The sequence below is a fragment of the Watersipora subatra genome, chromosome 4, assembly GCF_963576615.1.
Source record: "Watersipora subatra chromosome 4, tzWatSuba1.1, whole genome shotgun sequence".
In the NCBI taxonomy this organism is placed as follows: Eukaryota; Metazoa; Bryozoa; class Gymnolaemata; order Cheilostomatida; family Watersiporidae; genus Watersipora; species Watersipora subatra.
In genome coordinates this window covers 23,658,587-23,682,955 of record NC_088711.1, presented here as the reverse complement: position 1 = coordinate 23,682,955, position 24,369 = coordinate 23,658,587, and the positions used below count along the sequence as shown (strand labels likewise).

The following is a 24,369-nucleotide window of genomic DNA, read 5'->3' as shown; positions in this document are numbered from 1 at the left end:
AACACCACCTGTTACGTAGCATCACTTGAGAGATGTAAAAAATCCAGGCTTTCTGCAGTCAGTTACAAAAACCCAACTCTCTGCATACTGTAGGAATAATCTACTAGGTAGCAGTTTTCATACCATTAAAAGGTTCTATGAATATATAAGCTCTAAGGCAATGATTAGCTGTTATCGATATTTAGCAAAATAAAACTGTATAATTTTTATGTACACATACATCATAAAATAGTATACAAAATATTAGAAGTACAAAAATTGTATACGAGTGTAAAAATGAAAGCAAGAACATTCAGTTTGCTAGCCATAAAAACATATTAATAATTCTGCCAAATCATGTCAATATTATATTCTCCTCTTTAGTGCAAATAAAGCTACTTTAAAAATGATGCTAACTGCAATACTAGAGAGTTCTTCCCATGGATATTCAGCTAGTACAAAAGTATAAAGTGTTATAAGAAATGACTGTGTGATTCATAGTAATCATTAGACTTCAGCTAGTCTTCTCATAGGCAGACTATAGCTTAATTATGCAGACGAATAAGTCAATATTTAGGAAAATCAGGCTTTTCACAGCTTGCAAATGCAAAAAAGTAAGGCTTAAAATCTTTAGAAGGCTTTAAAAACTTAAAATGCATGTATATCCGCCCTTGAAGTCGTCTGTTCCTTCTTGAAGAGCACTGCTCAAAGATATGTAGTACTCGCACCTTCCTGCCTAAAATGATTGCATCAACGGTAACTCATAACCACTTAGAGACCTGCCAATAGTCAATACTAAACTATGGCACTATGTAACCATGTCATTGAACAACCATGTCATTACCAAACCTTAGCATCACATAGCCATGTTTAAACTAAAACCATGACAGATTATCCAGCTATACCTATCACTGTGTTTTATCTAACAGAAGATATCAATGGACTGTCCATTTACCTTGGAGAGCCAATGTTGGCTGTAGCCTCTTTCATATCAACAGGAAGGGGTTTATTATTGGTCTCTGGTAGAAAGGCAGACAGGAAGCTAGAGAGTATGAGCAGTGCACCGTAGACAGCAGGAGCGATAATGGCTCCACTGATGTTAGGATTCTTTATAACTTTAGTCTACAACAGGTTTAACAGTGCACTCTGGGATTGATGAAGTAGGCAAGACAACTCTCGCTTATGTATGTCTCACTGTGTTTAAAAGTAGCACAGGGCCTCAATTACCTTCCATGAACAGAGCTAACTCAATATTAAGATTTGTAAATAAAAAATCCAATCCTAAATAAAAAATAAAATGTATATAAAAAAGCTAAACTAATAATTATGATGATGATAAATGTTAATATGTTTTGTAGCCACTCCACATTTACATGTACATGAGACCAGGAGATACAGGAGAGAAATGGTGCCTCGGCAAAGGTGGGGACTAATATACTTGGCTAGTCTAACAAATTACATAATTAAATTTAATTGTTTTGTTTTTCATATTTATTACGCTTTATCTCAAGTTATCATGAAAAGTCTTTCAATTTTACTCGATCAAACTTTTTAAGCATCACTTCAATTTTTTTTCTCACAATATTTCCTCTCCAGATTTAGAAGTTTTTAAAATGCTGATCTGAAGATGTTGAGATCTGAAGATGCTGACTCATACTTGATCTATTATTTCTGGCATTACTATTCTTCTTAATTATTAATCTTCTTGGTATCCATAAGTTAAAACGCACAAATGGAAGTATGCAAGACTATTTAACTAAAGACTTATGAAGGCAAAGATATGAGCCGATTTATAAATCTGCAACATTCCAAGAACCTTCAGACATCCTACTTTAGAAATTAGTACACATGTCGGAATATGGCTATGGAATGAATAGTGGCTGAAATTTTGCGTCATTTGTCAAAAACTTTGTGTTTTGCAGCCGTCATAAGTAGAGGTTTGACTTGACATATTTAGCAAAAACCATCTAAAGGTTCGATGCAGCTAGGCTAGCAAGAGCTGTGTTTTGGACAAGCAGCATTGCTGCCGCAACAAACCTGTTCAGGTCCTACAACTGACAATAAAAAATTTTCATGTTTTTTCCTACCATGTCATTGATGAAGGGAGCCGCTGCACTGCCAATGTGTCCAGACCACTGTGAGAGTTCAAGCATGGTAGCCCTCGTGGTTGTCGGGAATAACTCTATGCACCACAGATACATGATTTGCCAGCCTGCGGCTACACTCAGCCGACCAACCATGGTAGTCGTAATAACAAGCCAGACCAAACCTGCACAGAACATAGTAGTTGGTATGACACTGACACCTGACGGCAGGTGTCCCTACATACAGGTCTACTCGAGTTACATATGCCTCTCCTATTATAACATTAAGGGCACTCAAAGGTTTAATATAATTCAATGTTTAACATCAACTAAAATCATACAACTATATGGATAATATTCAAGTATGTAAGTTGTAAGCAGAAAGCCAATAAAATATTTACATTAGGAATTATCACTTAATAAGAGATGAATATGCATGTACATGAAACTGTATAAATACTACAAAAGACAAGTAGAATTGACCAATTACAGCGATGTTAAAAATAAACAGATTGCCCTAAAGTTTTGACTAATTTCCTTAAGTATGTTATCATAGTTACTAGCTGATGCTTTGAAGTTGCATCTATTATATATCAAAACAAAACTCAGAGTCTCATTTATTCAAATAAGTTATTAAAAATATTACATGCTTTTGTTTCAATGTTTAATATATTACATTATTTTTATATTTGTTGGTTATATCTAAATCCTTGTCGCATTCCTACAATAATCAGAAACACGTAGCCTGTAATAAAACTTATTCACTTTTTTGGCATGCTAACGCATTTAATAAAATTTTACTAAAACCTAAAAAGAATAATATCTTACTTGGTGAGAACTCTTGTACAATTGCTGCTGTTACAAGACCAACTCCACCAGCTGCCAGGAGACCGATGTAAATGACCTTTCTACCTCCTGGTATAACAAGAAACGCAATGCAATAGGACACTAGTTCTGTGGCACCTCCGATCAGGTTGATGATGTAGATATCTCCAGACAAGGAGCCAAGGCCCATCGACAAGCCTGAGTACCCCATGTTACACGCCAACCTGTGATTAACAATCTCTGTCAAGCTATAAATAGTCTTAGTGCTGTAGAAACTTTTGACATTCAACTCCACAGGTAGATCATTAGTGAATGATTGCAGAACATGATCAATAATGCAGTAAAAAAGTAAACACGCTGCCTGTTTTAGATAATAAGATTAACCAGCACAATACAAGTTCAGCACCAGCGTATAATGATAAAATTGTAGTACTTGAATGGAGTTGTTTTCTTACCATCCAAAAGCACAAATCCCCAGAACAATCAGAAATCTTTTGTTCTTTAATATCTGCATGCACTCATTTGTCTCCGAGTCACCAACTTCTTCGTTTGATGCTTGTCCAAGCTTCTCATGACCATCAATGTCAGGGGTAAGTTCACAATTGTCCCTTATTGTTAGATTAACTGTTAGATTGTGGGAGCAACCATTCCAGAAAGCTATTTTTTTCAGGATAGTTTGGGCTTCCTTAGCCTTTCCTTGACTGTACAGCCAGTGGGGTGATTCATCAAACAGGCTACACAATACACAAGAACGGACACGGTGACAATCATGTCATTGGACTATAATGAAGTCAGCTTATATTCAATTGGTTTTTTTAACAAAATTAGTCAATCAAGTACAATTCCATACGGTAAGTTTTTTTTATTTAAAAGCAACATGCAGCTATATTAGCTCATAGCAATGCATTTATGAAGGTAGACTTATATAATTCCAAGATCATGGAGAAAAAGCAGATAAAAGCAAAAAGAGAGAAAACAAAAGAGAAGTAAGACACGAAAGAAAGATTTAAAAATACTTGAAAAATTGAAACAAGTGGAAAGACAAATTGATACAATGAGAGGACAACTCACAAGAAAGCCATAATGAAGAATGCAAAGCTTGGTATAGTGATGGCCATATGCAGTAGTCTCCAGTCGCGAATAAAATAGCCAAATAAGGAAAGGAGACAAATTCCGGATCCCCATGAAAAAACAAGGCCAATGAGAATTACTGGTCTCTGACGAGGAGTTGTCACCTCGATAACTGTAATATAAAAAGTTGTTTTCCGTGATAAAACAGAAGTGAAAGCTTGTAGTTGTCTATGTATTATTATATGTTAATTAAAGCATTAAGTACATATTTAACCTACTCCATCAATCACACGTGTGGACGCAAGGGGAGCTAGTATGACCTGAGATAGCTAGACTGAGGGCTATGTAAATAACATAACCAGACAGTTAATATAGGCGTACTGGTCACCAACAAGGTGTACTCAAGCTATGGTGAAGGTTGTTTTCTTGTTGAATTAAAAATAAATGGCACAAACTTTTCCTTAGACAAATTGCATAACTAGAGAATTAGTTTACTGCATCTGATAAGAATATCCATAAAACTCGGTATCTTAACAAAGAGCAGCTGATATGCTCCCAATATCATGTGCCAACATGCATCACATTACAATTGAAAAAATAAGGTAACCAAGGTGTCCAGACAGCGATGATCCTATATTCCTTACGGAATGTGCAGCAGCCATCATAGACAGCCATGATGGCTACAGCAGCGAGACACCTGAACACTATATACATGGCAACATTCACAGCATACGCTGTCCCCATTCCAGTCGCTCCAAGAGACAGCAATCCGACCACAATAGTTCTCTTTCTGCCGAATCTGTATAAGCAACATCATATAATTATTTGCATCTCAAAAAGGGGTTGCATGTTTCTAGCAACGTATCCCAAAGCAGTGTAGGTCAAACACTGGCTTAAACTTTGTTGGCAAAGTATGGCTTCATTAAAATTACAGAGAAACAGAATCTAACAAAAACAAGAATGTGACACCCATAGATATATAAACCTAGATTGGCCAATAGGGAAAAAGCCTGCCAGACTTAAATAGCACGACGTTACGTCATTGAATTGTACCTAATGCTTGATTGCATTGTTGTTTACAATGGAGCAAATGAGGAGGTGACAAAATCACATGTTTTTTCCCATAAAAATCTTATTGGATACATAATCCAGTAAACCAAAGCGACTCTGTGGTATTATCTGATAACCACCATAGATTAAAACTATAAAAGCTATGAAATGTTGCACACAAATCGTGAGCCATCAGGGCTTTCTTTGTCCCCCTCTCTTATCCCCCTTTTCTCTTTTCCCCTTCTCCTAAGAAGAAGTGGGAAGGGAGAAGGGGAAAAGAGAGAAATGAGAAGGGGGGCAAATAGCCCACCCACCCGAAGAGCCAGACCCTGGCTAGGTAAAAGACTAATATCATGCAGAACTAAACATGACTAAATATGATGAGCCTGTGAAGTTTTGATCTGATCAGGGAAGTGGAATCAGTAGCATTCTTAGCTAGAGCTGGAACAAAACCAAGGAATGCAGGGTCGGACCAGACTCAGGGTCAGCAATGAGGGCCAAGATCGAGTCAGACCGGGTCAGCATGCGCAACTTTTTATTCATTTAAGGTTAACAGATAGTTCTATTACAGCCTAATGTTGTGACATCAACAACCTAAGATAAAAGAACCCATTATCACACCAATCATATTTTGTGGCTTGGTTTATAGATGCAATCTACAATTTATGGCTAGACACTGGTGGATCAATGCTATTCAATGGGTGATAGATTAATGGCATGATTTGACTAGTGTTTTTATCACAGATTTTATTTTCAACTGCTATTATAATCAACAAGAAGAGATTAGTTAAAAAATACTTTACAAATATAGAGATAGATAACCCAGCATAGTAGAAAGTAAAGATCCATCACTTCCCTAAAACTTCTGGTATTAGTGAAAGAAGCTAAAAATAAAATAAATTTGCTGGATTGAAGGTTCTTAGACACGCTTTTAAGTTCTTCAGGATGCCTTCATTGTAAATGCCTCAATAGTATTAAGGTGGACCCTTCTTTGTAGCTTGTAACAATTGCTTTCGCATATTGTACAAATAACTTGGTATTTCCCTTTCGTGACTGGCTTCTTCATGCACTCCCAGACCACCGGCATGTTGATTATTTCGTGCCGAAAAACGTTGTGAAACCTATAGTCCAACGACTATTGAGCAGACGTAAAAATGTAGTCTTGAGTCACCTTATTTTATTTCACCTGGTCCTTCCACGCTAGGACTTTACGCGACTCTATTTCAATCGCACTTAGAAAGCGATATACAATCGCTCTCGTTTAGCCATAAACCTACCCGTGTCTTTGTATAGGAAGACCCGAGGGTCGGGCGGCTCGACCCGGGCACCTCTGACCCGGTGTGTCAAGACCAGACGAGCTACTCGTGCCAGCTCTATTCTTAGCTTCATAATGTGCCCTAATCGAAATATATTCTTTTGTTATCTCACAGCTAGGCTACTAGCATGATGATTACACTTAAACAATAGCATGATGTTGAACCTCAGCAATCTCTCCAAGGTGGCAATTAGTGCTAGCCTGAGAAAGTTTGTCACCAATCTAGCACTACTAAGCAACACTCTCATCGCTTTCTCACTGTGGTTGCAAACCTCAATCATCACAGGCGAAGAAAAAGTCAAGCCACCACGATTCTTAACTGTGATTAGGGAATTCGTTGCTCGGTTGACATCATAGTTGGTAACATCCACGATGCTAGTGATACAATCATACACTTCAGCTTTAGTGACCGAGATACATAGCCAGCTGTAAAATTATCATTTTGTCTCATTTTTGACCTAAGACATACTTGCATACTCATCATATTTAGTCATGTTTAGTTCATGATATGATATTAGTCTATTTACCTAGCCAGGGTCTGGCTCTTTGGGTGGGTGGGCTATTTGCCCCCTTCCCCCTTCTCTCTTTTCCCCTTCTCCCTTCCCACTTCTTCTTGGGAGAAGGGGAAAAGAGAGAAGGGGGATAGGAGAGGGTGGCAAATAAAGCCCTAATGGCTCATGATTTGTGTGCAACATTTCATAACTTTTATAGTTTTAATCTATGGTGGTTATCAGATATTATCACAGAATTGCTTTAGTTTACTGGATTATGTGTCCAAGAAGGTTTTTATGTGAAAATGAATGTGATTTTGTCACCTTCTCCTTACTAGCTCCATTGTTAAAGCACATAAATTACATAATTTTTTTTATTATATATTTCAATACATCAGAGTCTTGGCTTTCGAATGAGCCTAAATTCAATATACAAAGAATAATAGAACTATGAAAAACAGGGTGTCAAAAGTACGTCCTGCAAAAAAAAACACTTGGTTCAGGTACTCAAAATGTGACGTCTTAATTCTCATTTAGCCTTAGGTCGTCGATCCCTTTCGCTGCCATTGAGGCTGCGTTTTTCTGTGACAATTGGTGCTGTTAAACCCGGAGAGCGCTAATAGTAAACTATGATTCTAGATAATCAACAATGCCCGTGATCGATCGCGCTAACGCCCGACCAATACAAACACATGTTCTGGGTTAATTAATTATGCTTCAATAAATGTACTGTCGTTGATAAAGGTAATGAAATCATATCGATTAAATTATGGTTGCGTGGCCCTAGGACTAAATGTCAATCGCACTTTCGCGAGGTCATGCAATGCTTGAAATTAATTAGTCTCAGTCGGCAACCGCAACATCACATTGAAAATGAAGAGCTAGTGCATAATATCATCAGGAAAATATAGTATGGTTCTTGGAGTCTGAGGTACTTATCATAGAAATAATATGTACATGGAGAACTAATGACACTGATTTCTGTCATCTTCATTCGTTCTCTGGAGTTGTCCTACCTTCGCCTGCCACTAGTGTCATTATCGTAGTTGATAAAAAAGCGGTAAGAGCACACAACAACGAATATGAGAATTGTGACGTCACAATTTTCGAGACTATGCCAGTAAACTTTTTCGCGGTAGAGCTCTGGGGAAATCCTATAAACATCAACCAATGTCTGTCTCACCATGGCAACCAATAGCTCATTCGAAAGCCAAGACTCTGATGTATTGAAATATACATTAAAAAATTAGGTAATTTATGTGCTTTAACAACAGTGCAGTCAAGCATTAGGTACAATTCAATGGCGTAACATCATGCTATTTATGTCTGACAAGGCAACCAATGGAAATAGCTATTAGTGGCCAATCTAGGTTTATATATCTATGGTGACACCCCAGTCGACAGTTTTGCTCAACAACACAGATAGCCTGTGCTCTAAGGAGCCTGCTGATATAGTCCTATATGATAAGACTAGGGAGGCATACAACGAATGTGTATGCAGAGCATCTTCAGTATTATGAAAACAGGCCAAATTTGTACTTCACAAAAATGGTCAGTCTAGCAGAACTCAGACAGCAAAATGTGAGAGAAGAAAAATCTAGATTCTTTTCTGTGGTAAAGTGCCTATTTGCGCATTAAAAATTTAAGTCTTGAACCACATGTGAATATGGTGAGTAATAATCATGTGATATATTCTATAGCAATTGTAAATTGAGGCTATTTAGAGCGTGTCAATTCAAGATGCTTTGAGTGTCACAAAGTAGTGTCAAATTGCTTTGAGTGTCACAAAGGAGTGTCAGGATGCTTTGAGTGTCACACAATAGTGTCTGGATGCTTTGAGTGTAACAAAGTAGTGTCAGGATGCTTTGAGTGACACAAAGTAGTGTCAGGATGCTTTGAGTGACACAAAGTAGCGTCAGGATGCTTTGAGTGTCACAAAGTAGTGTCAAAATGCTTTGAGTGTCACAAAGGAGTGTCAGGATGCTTTGAGTGTCACACAATAGTGTCTGGATGCTTTGAGTGTAACAAAGTAGTGTCAGGATGCTTTGAGTGACACAAAGTAGTGTCAGGATGCTTTGAGTGACACAAAGTAGCGTCAGGATGCTTTGAGTGTCACAAAGTAGTGTCAGGATGCTTTGAGTGTCACAAAGTAGTGTCAGGATGCTTTGAGTGTAACAAAGTAGTGTAAGGATGCTTTGAGTGGCACAGAGTAGTGTGAGAAAACAGTCAAAGCTCAGCAAACGTACATCAATCGAATTTCAAAGTCAGAAAATCAAAGAAATATATAAAAAATTAATTCTTTTTAAATGAATTTTAACAGTCAAGGAAATGCAGGTAAAGCCCACATAACCGATATTAATCAATGGATGTGTGCAGCATTACATTTAACAAAGACTTTCTCTTTCAACAAAACATGCCAAGATTGCCAAATTTTTATTATTGAAACATAATATGTTCAAGGACCCAGACTTTCTCAAACAGGAAACAGTAAAGTAGGTGAGTTGTTCATACGAAATAAAAACTAGAGGCATTCACAAAACTCATTAAAAACATTTATTCTGAAAAATAACCAGCCTGAAATATCACTACCATTATTTAGCTATTGGTGAAGTAGAGAGCCAATCTGCACAGGCCCTATTAGCAGATGAGTTCTATTTAAGTAACAATATAATCTGATGTTGTTCAAAACTAGATGACAGGAATAACATAACCTGAGTTTATTCTAAACAGAAAAAAAATTTCTGTGAAAGGTTTCATCCCAGCCGTGCGCATGCCAACAAATTGGTAATAATTCCTGATGTCCTCAACAGTGATGCTTACTAATTCACCATTCTTAAAGGTTGACTGGCAACAAAATTCATATGACCATTATTTGATATGAAAATATTTACCATGTCTTACTCTGTTGTGTTGTAGGTGCAAAATATGTGGAAAGGTGATTACAAGCTCTTAAAAGCTAAAAAACGAACAGAAAATCGCAGCCACACGAGACCGCCGTAGTTTGGATTCCCTTTCCAAAACGGCTCAAATGTGATGTAGTTGTGAGAGATGGTTTCTGTTTACACTTTCTTGCAACCTTATTCGTCGAAATATTTTCACAAATATACTTCACGCATTCAATAAAACTATGTCTATTGTTCTTACGCATATTTTTTACCGTCCTTGTAATGCTGTCACTTTTAGCAGTGATATCTTATAACTTATTGTAATAATAGCAGCTTCATGGTTTTAAAAGCTATCTCGTTGTGCTTTCTGAAAGCTTTCTGCTTTTTGTTACAATAGCCTTTTCATAATACCTTCTCTTTGTTCACAACTGTCAAGATGAACACAGCTAATAAAGTTTCTGTCAATAAACTGAATGTTCAAAGTATCTAAACAACAGGTTATGGGCCCAGTCAACCCATTAAATATTATCAAAGAACTATGGATGAAAAAGGCTGGACTATAGATAAGCTGAAAACTGATAACTATGCCACATGGAAGTTCAAACTCAAACACCGACCCATAGCTAAGGACTTATTTGGATATGTGGATGGAACCATTACTCTGGAGGATGATACTAACACTGCCGCTAAAGCCGAGTACAAAAAGAAGCCAAACAAAGCTTTTTCCCACATGGTGCTTTCTGTGAGTGATAGTCTTATTTATCTCATCAGTGAATGTGAGGACCCAGGAGTTGCGTGGAACAAGCTCAGAGCTCACTTTGAATGTGATACACTGGCGAATAAATTATTTCTCAAGAAACGGTACTTTAGGACTGTTATGAGCAAAGGTTCATCAATTGAAGACCACCTACGTCACATGAAAGCTATCACTGATAAACTTGCAGCTATTAAGGCTAATATTAGCAAGGAAGACCAGGTGGTGACTCTACTTGGAAGCCTCCCGGAAAGCTATTCAACGGTAGTGACTGCACTCGAGGCTCGCGGTGACGATATAACTTTACAGTTCGCCACACAAACACTGCTTAATGAAGAACAAAAAAGGGAACAAAGAGCACTGACTCCAGCCAGCAATTCTGGTGGTGTCAGGTCTAAAGCGAACTCTGACACTGCTCTACTGTCAGCAAGTAACCGCTTTAAACATAGTCAGCAACAATCCAAAGGCTGCTATATCTGTGGGTCTTTACAACATTATCAAAACGGTTGTCCTAAAAACAACTATAATCAGAGCCGTGAATCGCCTCGCGGCCGAGAACGAGGTCATGGATATTACAACAGTAACTCAAATCCACACCAGGCCAAAATATCTACATACGATGATAATAGCAAAGATGATGAATCGGCATTTACTGTATTGGAGACAGATGTTGACTCTAAAAAATGGCTGATCGACAGCGGTGCTACCAGTCACATGGCAAAAAATAAAGCTGTATTTTGTGATTATTTTAAGCTAGATTCACCTGAGTACGTTGTTGTTGCCGATGGGTCTCAAGTTCAAGTAGTCGGAAAAGGTATTGTTCAGCTGCAAACAAAAATTCATGAAAATAAAACTAGACGTGCTACACCTTACAATGTACTACACATACCTGACCTACACGGAAAGCTATTTTCTGTAAAAGCGGCTACACAAAAAGGACATATAGTAAAGTTTGGACATTCGAGATGCTGGATTAAGAATCAAAGAAAGATGTTGATAGCATCAAGATCTGTAGTAAACAGGCTATATTATCTTGATGTCGAGTTTGCTATTCATACTGCTAATGCTGTCGCGTCCTCCTCCCTAGTGTGGCATCGACGTCTCGCTCATGTAAACGTAAGTAGCCTCAAAAACATGAATCATTGGTGTGAAAATGGTTGTAATGTTATCGGCGAAATAGGTGTCTGTGAAGCTTGCGTGAAAGGTAAAATGTCTCGACGTCCATTTCAAACTGACCGTGGCATTAAATCAAGTAGGGTTCTCGAATTGGTACATACGGATGTGTGTGGCCCTATGCAGAATGAATCTTTAGGTGGTAGCAAGTATTTTGTTTCATTTATTGATGATTTTAGTAGGCATGTGCAGATATAATTTTTACGTGACAAATCTAGCGTGTTCCAGGCGTTTAGAACTTACGAATCATTAGTGACAAATCAAACTGGTCAGACTATAGGTACACTTAGAAGCGATGGTGGTGGAGAATATACATCTAATGAGTTTGAGAGTTACCTTTCAGCCCAAAGTATACATCACCAAGTCACCACTCGCTATTCTCCACAACAAAACGGCTGTGCTGAGAGATTTAATCGTACGGTTTGTGAGGCCGCTCGCTCGTTAATTTCTGAATCTCACCTTCCAAAGTCATTCTGGGCAGAGGCAATATCGACCACGGTATACATTCGTAATCGCCTCCCCACACGAGCACTTGAATGGAATACAACTCCTTATGAAAAATGGAACAACAGAAAACCTGATCTTGGACAAGTGAAAATTTTTGGATGTTTAGCCTATGCTCACATACCCTATCAGCTGAGACGTAAACTTGATGAGAAAGCAGAATCAATGGTGTTTGTGGGGTATAACCTTAGGTCTAAAGCCTACAGACTCTACGATCCGATCACTACAAAAATAGAGGTAAGACGTGATGTCACCTTTGATGAAACCAAGCTCGGCTTACTAAATCAGTCGTCAAAGCCAAATGTAGACAACTCTGAAGCGGTGAATATTGACCTATCAAAAAATGAAAAGGCTCCTCCAACACCGATGGTTACACATAGGCGATCACCACATTCCACTCAACCCATTGTTCGGTTTGGTATTGATGATTTCACAAACCTTGGTCACTCTGCTCACTCAGCAATCAACATTGTGGAGCCTCTTAGTTTGTCGCAAGCACAGGCTAGCACAAATCGTGATGCCTGGATCAAAGCCAGCAATGATGAGTATCAATCACTGATCAACAATGGTACATGGGAACTAGTTGATCTTCCGCCCGAGCGCAAAGCGATTGGCTCTAAGTGGGTTTTCAAGGCTAAACACTCGTCTGATGGGTCTATAAGTAGATTCAAAGCTCGACTTGTTGCAAAGGGATATGCACAAAAGGCTGGGGTGGATTACGATGAAACATACGCCCCCGTGATTCACAGAACATCTCTGCGAGCACTCTTATCCGATGCTGTTGAGAGAGGTATGATGATACACCAAATGGATGTACAAACGCCTTTTTTGAATGGAAAACTGTCAGAAGATGTACAGGTGTATATGGAACAGCCAGAGGGTTTTGTTGTGCCGGGTAAAGAAAATTTAGTCTGCAAACTTAATCGCTCGCTGTATGGACTTAAACAGTCGCCTAAATGTTGGAACATGGTATTAGATGAATTTCTTAAATCATTAGGTTTCATGCAGTCCTCCGCTGACAACTGTGTGTATATTCGCTGGAAAAATGACCAGAAAGTGATGATTGGTGTCTACGTAGATGACTTGTGTATAATGTCAGACACTGGTGCTCAGATGACCGAATTAAAATCGGCTCTCTCGTCTCGTTTCAAAATGACGGATCTCGGACCGCTTCATCATTGTCTGGGATTACTTATTGAGAGAGGAGAAAATTCTATGCGTCTAAGTCAGAAGCCTTACATTAAACAAATAATTCAAAAGTTCAACATGGAAAACTGTAAGCCTGTCGCAACTCCGGCAGCATATGATGTAAAGCTGAGTCACAAGGATGGAAGCAAATTAGCAGATCCCAATCTCTATTAATTGATGGTAGGAAGTCTACTATATGCTGCCGTATCTACTCGTCCAGATATTGCTGAAGCAGTGGGAGCTTTAGCCAAGTTCAATGCTTGCCCCACCCAGACTCACTTGACCGCAGCCAAACAAGTAATACGCTACCTCAAGGGCACCAAGGATTTATGCCTGAATTTTAGAAAGCAAGGTAAACCAATGGTTGGATACACAGATGCAGATTATGCGAGCGACACTGACTGGCACTCGAAATCGGGTGCAGTCTTCATTAATGCTGGTTGTCCAATCAGCTGGTCCAGCAAGCGTCAGTCAGTCGTTGCTCTCTCTACTACGGAATCAGAATATATTGCGTTGTTTGATGGTGTTGTTGAGTGCATGTGGTTACGTCAGCTATTCTCAGATATTGGAACCACGCAACTTAATTCTACAAGCATCTTTGTAGATAATCAATCAGCTGCAGCGATCGCAAACAGCCAGAAAGCTAGCAAGCGTACAAAACACATAGATGTAAAATACCACTAAATTCGTGAGGCGATTGAAGCTGGTGATGTCTGTACCGAGTTTTGTTCGACAAATGATAATATCGCTGACATATTCTCGAAGCCGCTGCCACGTGATCGATTTGTCAAATTTAGAGACATGTTGGGCTTGAGTTAATTAATTGTCTGACCACTGAACACAATACTGTTATATTTTTGCTTTTTCGTTGATTACGATCATTGTATTTTTTTGTGTGTGTCACAAACTGGCTGTTGGTGAAACCATGTAACTGAGTGGGAGTATTGTAATAATAGCAGCTTCATGGTTTTAAAAGCTATCTTGTTGTGCTTTCTGAAAGCTTCCTGCTTTTTTTTACAATAGCCTTTTCATAATACCTTCTCTTTGTTCACAACTGTCAAGATGAACACAGCTAATAAAGTTGCTGTCAATAAACTGAATGTTCAAAGTATCTAAACAACATAACTTACCGTACAAAATCGTTTAATTTTTTAGCCTTAGCTTGAAGGAGTACAAATCATTGTCTGATAATCATGACGAGCCTGTTGGTCACTTGTGATAATCGAAAAGTGCTGCAGAAATTATTTGCGAAGTATTGGGTCACATGATCAGATTGCGACTTGCCGATTACATCAGGCCGAAACAAAACTGTAAAGCAGCGAGCATCTATATTTGATACGGGGTCTTTGGTAAAACCCGAAACTAGTACTACGATAAGTTTTATATTGAGCTTCGTATTGGCCTTTCAATTCACGTGAGAACATATGTGACAAGACGATAACCAAATTTCGTGGTTACGTCATCAAAATAAAGAGATTCCAATCTACGGCGGCTTTTCGTTTTTGAGCTTTTAAGAGCTTGTAATCACATTTCCACATACATGTATTTGGCACTTACAACACGACAGAGTTAGACATGGTGATTCTTTTGATACCAAATAACTGTAATGTGAATTTTGTTGCAAGTCAACCTCAGGGGCGGATCTAGGAAAAAAAGTGTGTGGTGCAAAATTTGTGTGATATATCTAGAGTGGGAGGGGGTGCGCAGGGCGACCCCCTTACTTGGCCCCGCGCTAGGGGAACCTTTAGAAATTTAGGCATCTTAGAATGAAGGAGAGGTGTGTTTGAGCCCAAAAAAGTGTAATCATTTATTTGCAGCAAACAACAAGTTTAGAGGTAAAAATTGACATTAGATATGATTAATTAAATTGGTGTTTTATAATGTTTCTTATACTATGTATATCACGATTACATGTAAACAGAAAGTTAACAAACATTTATGCAATAAAATAAAATCAAGACAAAATCAATCACAAAACCTTAACGGCCATTTGTTTTGGCTGTGCAGAAATTAGCCATCATTTCTGCAAACTACCATAAAAAATGTTTCGTAGTATTAGCTACATAATGATGCTATTATCAAACAGACATATTGGGGCATACTTTTTTGAATTGTTGTTTTGTCGTCGAAAGAAATGATCCAAAGTTCGTTCTTGACCTTTCTTTTGAAACATTTTGCTTTTAAAATTGCTTGTAGTAATTCTTTTGAAAAAGTTGTGGCTCAATTGGGGATGTTTATTGGGACCACTCTCATTTGTTTAGAAGCTAAACAAATTCAGGTCAATGTTATTAAAACTAGTTTGTTATAACGAGCTCTACTAGGCCGTTTTCGTTGATTTCCTTCCAAAGCAAGTTCTCAGTGAAATGAATTGTAATTTACTCAATTCTTGATGGATTTTTAATCTTTTTTTTTAATTTTTTGTCATATTTATGGTGGTGCATTTGCACCATATGCACCACAGTAGATCCGCCCCTGAACCTTTAAGCCAATAGTTACTTCTGGTTGAAAAAGACATTTCAAGCAAATAGTATTCAATAATTCTGGTTTTTAGATAATAAATATCCATATAAAATATAACAATGTAGTGGTTGTAAACTCCATGGCCATTAAGAAAAATAATATATTATAATATAACATTTACAGCATAATATAATATAACATAAAACTGTATAAGTATAAGAAATAGGAGGTAATATAATATAGGCAACATTCTACAAATGTCAAACATGCATACTTAAAGTCTCACCTGTCTAGAATTTGTCCGACAATGAAACCCCCTGGTATTCGTGTGAGCATGAACATCGTGTTAGCCACTGTACTCCATATGACATTGGAACATACCAGATCAAACTGAAAGGAGCAGACGCCTAGTTACCAAGGTTTAGAGGTACTTCTGTCTATTGAAAAGGTTTGCTGTGAGTGAGAGGCTGTGTGTACACGCACTGTGTGCTGTAGGTGAGAGGCTGTGTGTACACGCACTGTATGCTGTAGGTGAAAGGCTGTGTGTACACGCACTGTGTGCTGTAAGTAAGAGGCTGTGTGTACACGCACTGTGTGCTGTAAATGAGAGGCTGTGTGTACACACACTGTGTGCTGTAGGTGAGCGGCTGTGTGTACACGCACTGTGTGCTGTAGGTGAGAGGCTGTGTGTACACGCACTGTGTGCTGTAAGTGAGAGGCTGTGTGTACACGCACTGTGTGCTGTAAGTGAGAGGCAGTGTGTACACGCACTGTGTGCTGTAAGTAAGAGGCTGTGTGTACACGCACTGCGTGCTGTAGGTGAGAGGCTGTGTGTACACGCACTGTGTGCTGTAGGTGAGCGGCTGTGTGTACACGCACTGTGTGCTGTAGGTGAGAGGCTGTGTGTACACGCACTGTGTGCTGTAGACACACGATTCTCCTTGCACAGTGTGTACACAGACTGTGCAAGGAGAATCGTGTGTCATAAAAACTTGACATAGTTTCTATGCAGAGCTTTTATCTGTGGGTAGCAAAGTGATTGACAACATTCTCACACATTGGACCTACAAATAGCTGTGCTAAGGCTAATGTATTGCAGTACAACTCTGTGACTATGATACTGAGGCTAGTGTTATGAAACCACACCTCACTGACTCTGGTGCTAGTCATTCGCAATAGTCTAATAGAATGCGCTTTGCTTACTGTGGTCATGAGGCTAGTGTGATAGAATATACCTCACTGATTATGATACTGAGGCTAGTGTAATGGAACGCACTTCACTGACTATGGTACTGAGGCTAGTGTAATGGAACGCACCTCACAGACTATGGTACTGAAGCTAGTGTAATGGAACGCACCTCACTGACTATGGTACTGAAGCTAGTGTAATGGAACGCACCCCACTGACTATGGTACTGAGGCTAGTGTAATGGAACGCACCTCACTGGCTATGGTACTGAGGCTAGTGTAATGGAATGCACCTCACTGACTATGGTACTGACGCTAGTGTGATAGAATATACCTCACTGATTATGATGATGAGGCTAATGTAATGGAACGCACTTCACCGACTATGGTACTGAGGCTAGTGTAATGGAACGCACCTCACTGACTATGGTACTGAGGCTATTGTAATGAAACGCACCTCACTGACTATGGTACTGAGGCTAGTGTAATGGAACGCACCTCACTGACTATGGTACTCTCATAGACTGAGCTACTGTACTTGAAATTCAAACACTCAGTAGTTGTATTTCCAAGCACGCATTGATCTGTCATGTTTTCCACCAGATACTTGCCACTGAAATTCTCAAACCCAGCATCAGCACACCTGTGGATAAGCATGTAAGGAGTGAAAATGGATGACTGCCAAAACTGAAACATTTGATCTTATTGGCTGGTTTGTTGAAGAGCTGCCAATGAGATCAAATGGTTGTTGAAGTATCAGCTACTAGTTTGAAATACGGAGTCCTACACAATACACAAATCCTGTAAACCACCAAAATATCATATGTTGCAACAAATGAATGTGTTTTGGCCTCGCAACTGAAAGCAATTTTTCACCTGCTACACGTTGCTTGATTGGAGTTGCTTTACCTATCATGACCATGAGAAAGGAGTAATATCTGAAATTAAAGTTTAAATAATAATGAAAGAGTGTGTAATGAGAAGTCATTCAGCTTTTTGAAGTAAACAACAGTGATTTCACTGTCGTCAGAACCGTAGATGTAAGTTGATAATATCAGCAAAATACTAAACTAATTGACAAGATTAAAACCAGAACTAAACCAAATTAATTCATATTTCTTGAGGCTGTTTGCAAAAAATGATTCACACCTACTACCTACTAAGGCTGAGCCGGAAGTCTACCCAAAACTAGTTTAACAGTCTGTAAAGTCTGTAAATGCAGATTGAACAGCAACAACCAAAAGAAGCCTTGTGTCATACAGTAGCCTTGTGTAGTTTATCGCTGACCTGTAGTCTATAGCTGCCTGAGTAAAAACTAAGGCAAGCGTCTGCATTGAGGCAAGCATGCAGCAGGCAACTGTTCCAAGCAGCATGCATATCTGATACTTTCGTATGTCGCCTACTTGTAGAAGAGCATCGTTGATGCTGTCGCCAGTGGAAAGATGCTGGTTTGAAGACACCTTCTTAGCTTGTTGTTGATGTCGTTTCTCATCTTTCGATTCAGTGCTAATGAGAAGACAGTACAGTAAGGAAATCAAGACGCGCAGATATAGATTACATTCACTGCACAGCATTATCTGGCAACCTCTCCGATTATGTTCCTTTTTAGCCTGCGCTAGTTAGAAGTGTGGCATCAGTCAATTATAGAGATAGAAATAGCAGATGCCTAATCAATTTGCTTGGTCTACTTTATGACTCCTGATTACAGAATATCAAACGTCTTTTGAAAGCACCCTTTTACAACCTTATTTAGGTTGTAATATTTTAAAGAAGTTGTGTAAAAGTAAACCTATAAATTTGCTATTTTATGTTAACATCTATTTGCATCACATATTCTATGTATAATACTTGTATGGTATACATTTTGTGCTATCATATTAATTTAATAATCTAAACAGCTAACAAATTCTTCACTGACTTGTCTTTCAAGTCACACAGCTGGTATTGAGAGGTTCTAGTACTTGTACATACTTGACTTGGCAGCTATCAGTATGATGGTAGATGGCCTTAGTTCCTACAACTTAGTCTAAGCCACACTTGACAGAATTAAGTGATTAGGTAAACAAAAGGATTGTGTACTAAATTATATTCTTGTGACATGCAGATAGAGATGCATAGCCTGTGAACATGTATTCTATATAATGTATATATTCTTATGCTGCTTTGAACACCTTTGATGCGCAGGTGTACACCTTTTATGTTTGGTACAGTATCTAAAGCTATATAGACTGAACATCCTGCAGAGCAGTCAAATCTCTTACTCAAGGTTGATGTGTTCTAGCCCTCCATACAAACACTTAACTGCATCTCTTTCAAACAGCGAGTTGGTTTAATTGCCTCCTAAACAGCTGTTGTATTTGCATCGAGGTAGAAGAACGCTTCATTTATATGGTAGCAACTAAACGTGTTGGTATTGGACTGTCTGTTGACTGTTGGTCTTGACTATAGAGACAGAGTAAAAACATCAGGAAACCTTGAATAGCTCAAAAGGCTGCAAAATACACTAATAACATAAAAGGGCAACTCCAGTTTTTGGACCAACTGTGCTCTGATGCAATAAAAGGTAGATTTCACTACTGACAAGAGAAATAATCTATAAAAAATATGACAGGCTTCCAGGTAAGGCAAGGGAAACTCAGAATGTACCAGGATCCCGTCACTTCTACGATACTCTCTATTTTCTGCCAGCCAAGGCGGATAGTAGATTTATGCTTTAAATGTTTGATGACCCTGACTACACCACCAACATGCTGGCTAAATGTGTGAGGTCTTTAACACATTGCCCCTCAGAATCAGAAGCAGCTTGCAAATATCTTTGGGTAATTATGGTTTCATAGCCAATGGAATACCTCACCCACTTTTCAGTATCATTGAACTGCCTTAAGTCAAGAAGTGACTATTCACAAAGCCCTTACCATAAGCTATCTTGGTGATGGCACAACGCTAGAAATGGGATGTAATTCACACAATAACGCCAAAAACACAGCGTAGAGTTTGAAAAATTTTGCATGTGGAAGACTGCAGACTGCCCTCTATGAATTTATACAAAAAATGTCATAAAAGCAAAAGTGTCCTTATCATACTAAACCTATGAGAATCAATCTTAAATTGCTGAACCATGCACAAGAATGTCGAAGGATTGGCACAATAGAAGGGTTTCACCATGCAGCAAGTACTAAGGCCCTGACTGAGCGAGCGGCATTTTGCTAGTCCTATGAATTAACTCCTATGGATGCTATCTATATAAAAACTGTCTGATTAAGAAATTAACCAGATTAAACTTTATTCCTAGCGATGATAGGCCACGCACTCATTTGGATTCATGTAAATGGTTTTCAGAAGGTATCAATACCTGAGTAGGTTCACCTTTCACTTTTCTTTAGAACTTAATAGTTATCAGCTGGCGTGTTAACCTTGACATAGGAAAAAACCCACAGGCTGATGAATGTGAGGCACAAAAATATCAAGGGCATCATTGTAAGGAGCACCTCCATTCTTAAGGACCTTGAAAAAATAGAGTAAAATCTGTCAGACAAGACTGGTACTTTTACCCTGAATGAGATGGTTTTTAAGAAACTTCTCCTCGGCACAATCTCCCACACTACTGAGACTATGTGAGAAGTAGAGAACGCCTTACAACATATTTCTCCTCTGGAACCACTCTTTTGAGTACCTCACAGCAAAGAATCTACGAGACTGCTTTAACTTGAGTGCATGAGGCAGTCACGGTTATAGCCTTTGCCACAACATGACTTCTGATGAGGTTGCCCTTGCCAAATGAACTGAAGCAGTTTATCTAGCACTGAGAGGTATAGAGAAAGCTTACTGCCATAACTCTTACATCACCTGTCAATGAATTGTCTTATCAAATATGTAATAAGGTAGACGTTTTCATTCACATTGTTTACAAAAAGAATGAGCATCATAGTTGAGAATGACACAGTTAGCATTACATGCTATATAATTGGTGCAGATTTGGTTACCAATGCTGATGTACAGTACAATGACTGACTGGAAAAGTAGACAGAAAAAATGGCTAGGGAAAACCCAAGGACTCTTATCATATCAAAGACATCATTGTCAGAATACCAGTAACAGAACTTGAGGTCAGACACAATCAGAATATCAGTAAAAAGACTTGAGGTCAGATACAATCAGAATATTAGTAGAAAGACTTGAGGTCAGATACAATCAGAATATCAGTAGAAAGACGTGAGGTCAGATACAATCAGAATATCAGTAGAAAGACTTGAGGTCAGACACAATCAGAATATTAATAGAAAGACTTGAGGTCAAACACAATCAGAATATTAGAAGAAAGACTTGAGGTCAGATACAATCAGAATATTAGTAGAAAGACTTGTGATCAGATACAATCAGAATATTAGTAGAAAGACTTGAGGTCAGATACAATCAGAATATTAGTAGAAAGACTTAAGGTCAGATACAATCAGAATATCAGTAGAAAGACTTGAGGTCAGACACAATCAGAATATTAGTAGAAAGACTTGAGGTCAAACACAATCAGAATATTAGTAGAAAGACTTGAGACTTGACAAAAACTTGGTTACAAAAATTTATCAGTAGATTTGCAGCGTAAATGTTGTGAGTTCAAATTCTCAGTGAAATAGATTTTTCTCTCCTAAAACTTTATTGCTATAACTGGACAGACAAATGACGACAGACAAACACTGAGATTTATATATATAGATAAATATTGCCAAAACTGTTACGATAGTCCAGCTAGTGTTTAGCTCTCATAAGAGACACTGCTTGAAGTTTAAATAAATTATTTCAGTTACTGAAGAAACTTGTCTATTTGCTTGAGTATTTTCAAGGGATCGATAATATAATACTATCCATACATCATTGGTATTACACTAACAAAAAGTTTAGTTATTTCCTGTTGGGTTGAGTGAGTTGTACTTCAGATAGCATTGGGTACAGTTCACTCTGATGGCTTCGGGTCCTTCTGTTTGGGCTCATCAGGTTGTACTTTCGGTAGTATTGAGTTCTGCAAAATGCACCGGCTTTAGCAGAGTATAAAAAGTTGGTTTCAGGTCCTTGATGTTGGGTCCAGCAGATTGAACTTCATGTAGCAGCGAAGTAAAAAATTGGTTTTAATTCCTGTTGGGTTCATCAGGTTTTATTTTAGGTGGTGTTGGGCTTAGCACACTCTATTAGCTTCAGTAAAATGTATAAAAGTTTGTTTCATCTTTTTCTGTTGTGTGCTGCAGGTTGTATTTTAGGTAGCATAGGGTCTAGTGCACTCAAATGGCTGCAATATATTGTGAATTAATAAATTATTAAACTCCAAAGTGAGAGTTGTCACATTTTTTCCCTTTCGGCCAGAAATTTATTTTATCACATCATTTTCTTATCCCTATACTACCTTGCATCCATTGAACTCTTTTCCAGTTAAGATTTGTCTTCAGGTGATTGATTGAATGTGAATAAAACAATGACTTTTCCATGTTTTATTATTTTGTTATCCCCAGAAGTCCAGCCATAACAACCATGCAAGCAATCGTCTCATCCTTGTTTTACCTCGCCTCTATTGAACTATTTCCCAGCTACCTCTTGAAAGGGTATACCCCGGGTCTGTCTCCAGGTATTTATTTCAATGTAAATAAAATTATGATTTCTAAAAATAGAATTCGATGACAATAAAGTGAAATACACATTATAATTTCCAAACTAATCAAATCCTGCTTGCAGTCCTTTTCAGGTTGCTTTGACCTGAATAAAGGTTCCTTTGCTAAACTTCCTGTTAGCGTTCCCTTCAGTGTTCTACTTCAACTGATTGCAATATTATTTTCTGTATTGTGTTATTGAAGTAGCCTGTGTGTTGCTATGTGGGATTTGGAAGAAATTATACGCAACTAATCTGAATTCATACATCAGTGTTAAGCTTTTTTGTTATCTTATTCTATTTTGACTATGTTTAGTTTGTGCACTTTTGCTTAGCTTCTGTGAACTAATTTGATTTGGTTCAGGCACAAGTGAAGTGTTGGGCTATTATATGCAATACTGATATTTTTCAGTGAAGATACTTCTTTATTTTATAAGTCCAACAATTAAAATACACAACTAATAAAATTCTAAAGTAATAACACTAAAGACAAAATGTTAAAACAGCCAATGAATGTCAACTCTTACTCGCAGTCATTAATGCTCTTCAGTGTCCCATATGACTGCAAGTCTTGACAGTCAAATGAAAGTCATGACAGTCCATAGGTAGAGAGGCTCAGCAGTTGAAACAGTGAAAGAGAAGAGGTTCTGCAGATGGATGGGAAAGAGAGAGGCTGAGTCATTGGAGCTGTTCTCTTTTATAGATGCCTCTGTTAGCCTGTGATAAGGTGTTTACGCACTCAGGTTTTGTTTTTATGTGGAAAAAGATTCATTCGGAGATGGGTGTAAAATGATTGCTTTTCTTGATGGTCCTTTGTTGAACCAGACGTTTTTGTTGTTGCAATAATGCATAATTATACGGTTTCTGCTGTTTAGGAATTACTTTACATGTGTCAAAGATTTTGGAGTTGCTCTCTCATGTATACTTACAATATTTAAACAGAAGACGACTCCTACTTTGCATTTTGTTTTTAGCCGATCAATTTTTGAAAAGGGCGCTTTTTCTACACATGTTGGACTAGTTGGAAAAAAAGGCGCTGAATTTCGCTCTCCGAATTAAGTGACTATTATTTCCTCTAATACAGCTTAAAACAATATGCTATCTGCATTTGCTAATAATTTCATACAAGACTATTCAACCAATAAGTCTTTTGCTCATAGCAAATTGAGAGTTTTTCGTAAACCTCTACCAACATCAAATATGCTTTTTCTAGCAGACGTAAATTTGACAAGCCAAACCTAACCCTTCCAACGATGCTAAAAAACTATTCAGGAATAACAGTTACTTCAACTGAAAAAAACCTTCATCACTCGTCAGCTTACCTATCTAAGATGGCAACCGTTTCTGAAGCCATTTCACTGTCTTCCAAAATGCTTTTAAAGGAGCAGTACAGTATGCAAAACACGAGTAATTCTTCCAACGTGCAGTGCTAATCTGGTGGCATTCAGCTGTTGCAACCAAGGGCACAACAGTTACTAATAGATATTTTGTTGTTACAATCTTGCCGTATACATGTTATAAAAATGTGTTGTCTGAGTTACGATCGATAAAGTTTTTTATGATGATTGTTTGCATAATCGGGACAACGTATACAGTGTGTAAAGTGCGGTATGTGGATATCTCATTATTTATTCTGGCGCTATTTCCTGTTTGACTTCGGAATACTCGTGCCCAGAGCCGCATAGTTTCACATACGTGAAAACATAGTTTCACATATGTGAAACTATACGGCTCTGCTCGTGCCGTGTATGAGAAAGTAGGGCGACCCAG

General features: G+C 38.2%; 1 protein-coding gene across 1 annotated transcript; it reads right to left on the bottom strand.

The window, feature by feature from the left end:
* Positions 1-599: 599 nt before the first annotated feature.
* On the bottom strand, positions 600-23,953 carry LOC137394064 (organic cation transporter 1-like). Its single transcript, XM_068080783.1, has 11 exons — positions 23,922-23,953; positions 18,255-18,473; positions 17,466-17,610; positions 16,066-16,169; positions 4,604-4,758; positions 3,960-4,131; positions 3,344-3,622; positions 2,892-3,112; positions 2,067-2,248; positions 935-1,101; positions 600-715 (listed from the first exon to the last, which is right to left on the bottom strand). Exons 1-11 carry the CDS (start codon positions 23,951-23,953, stop codon positions 685-687), a joined length of 1,707 nt encoding a protein of 568 aa, XP_067936884.1. The 3' UTR covers positions 600-684.
* Between the last annotated feature and the right edge of the window lie 416 nt (positions 23,954-24,369).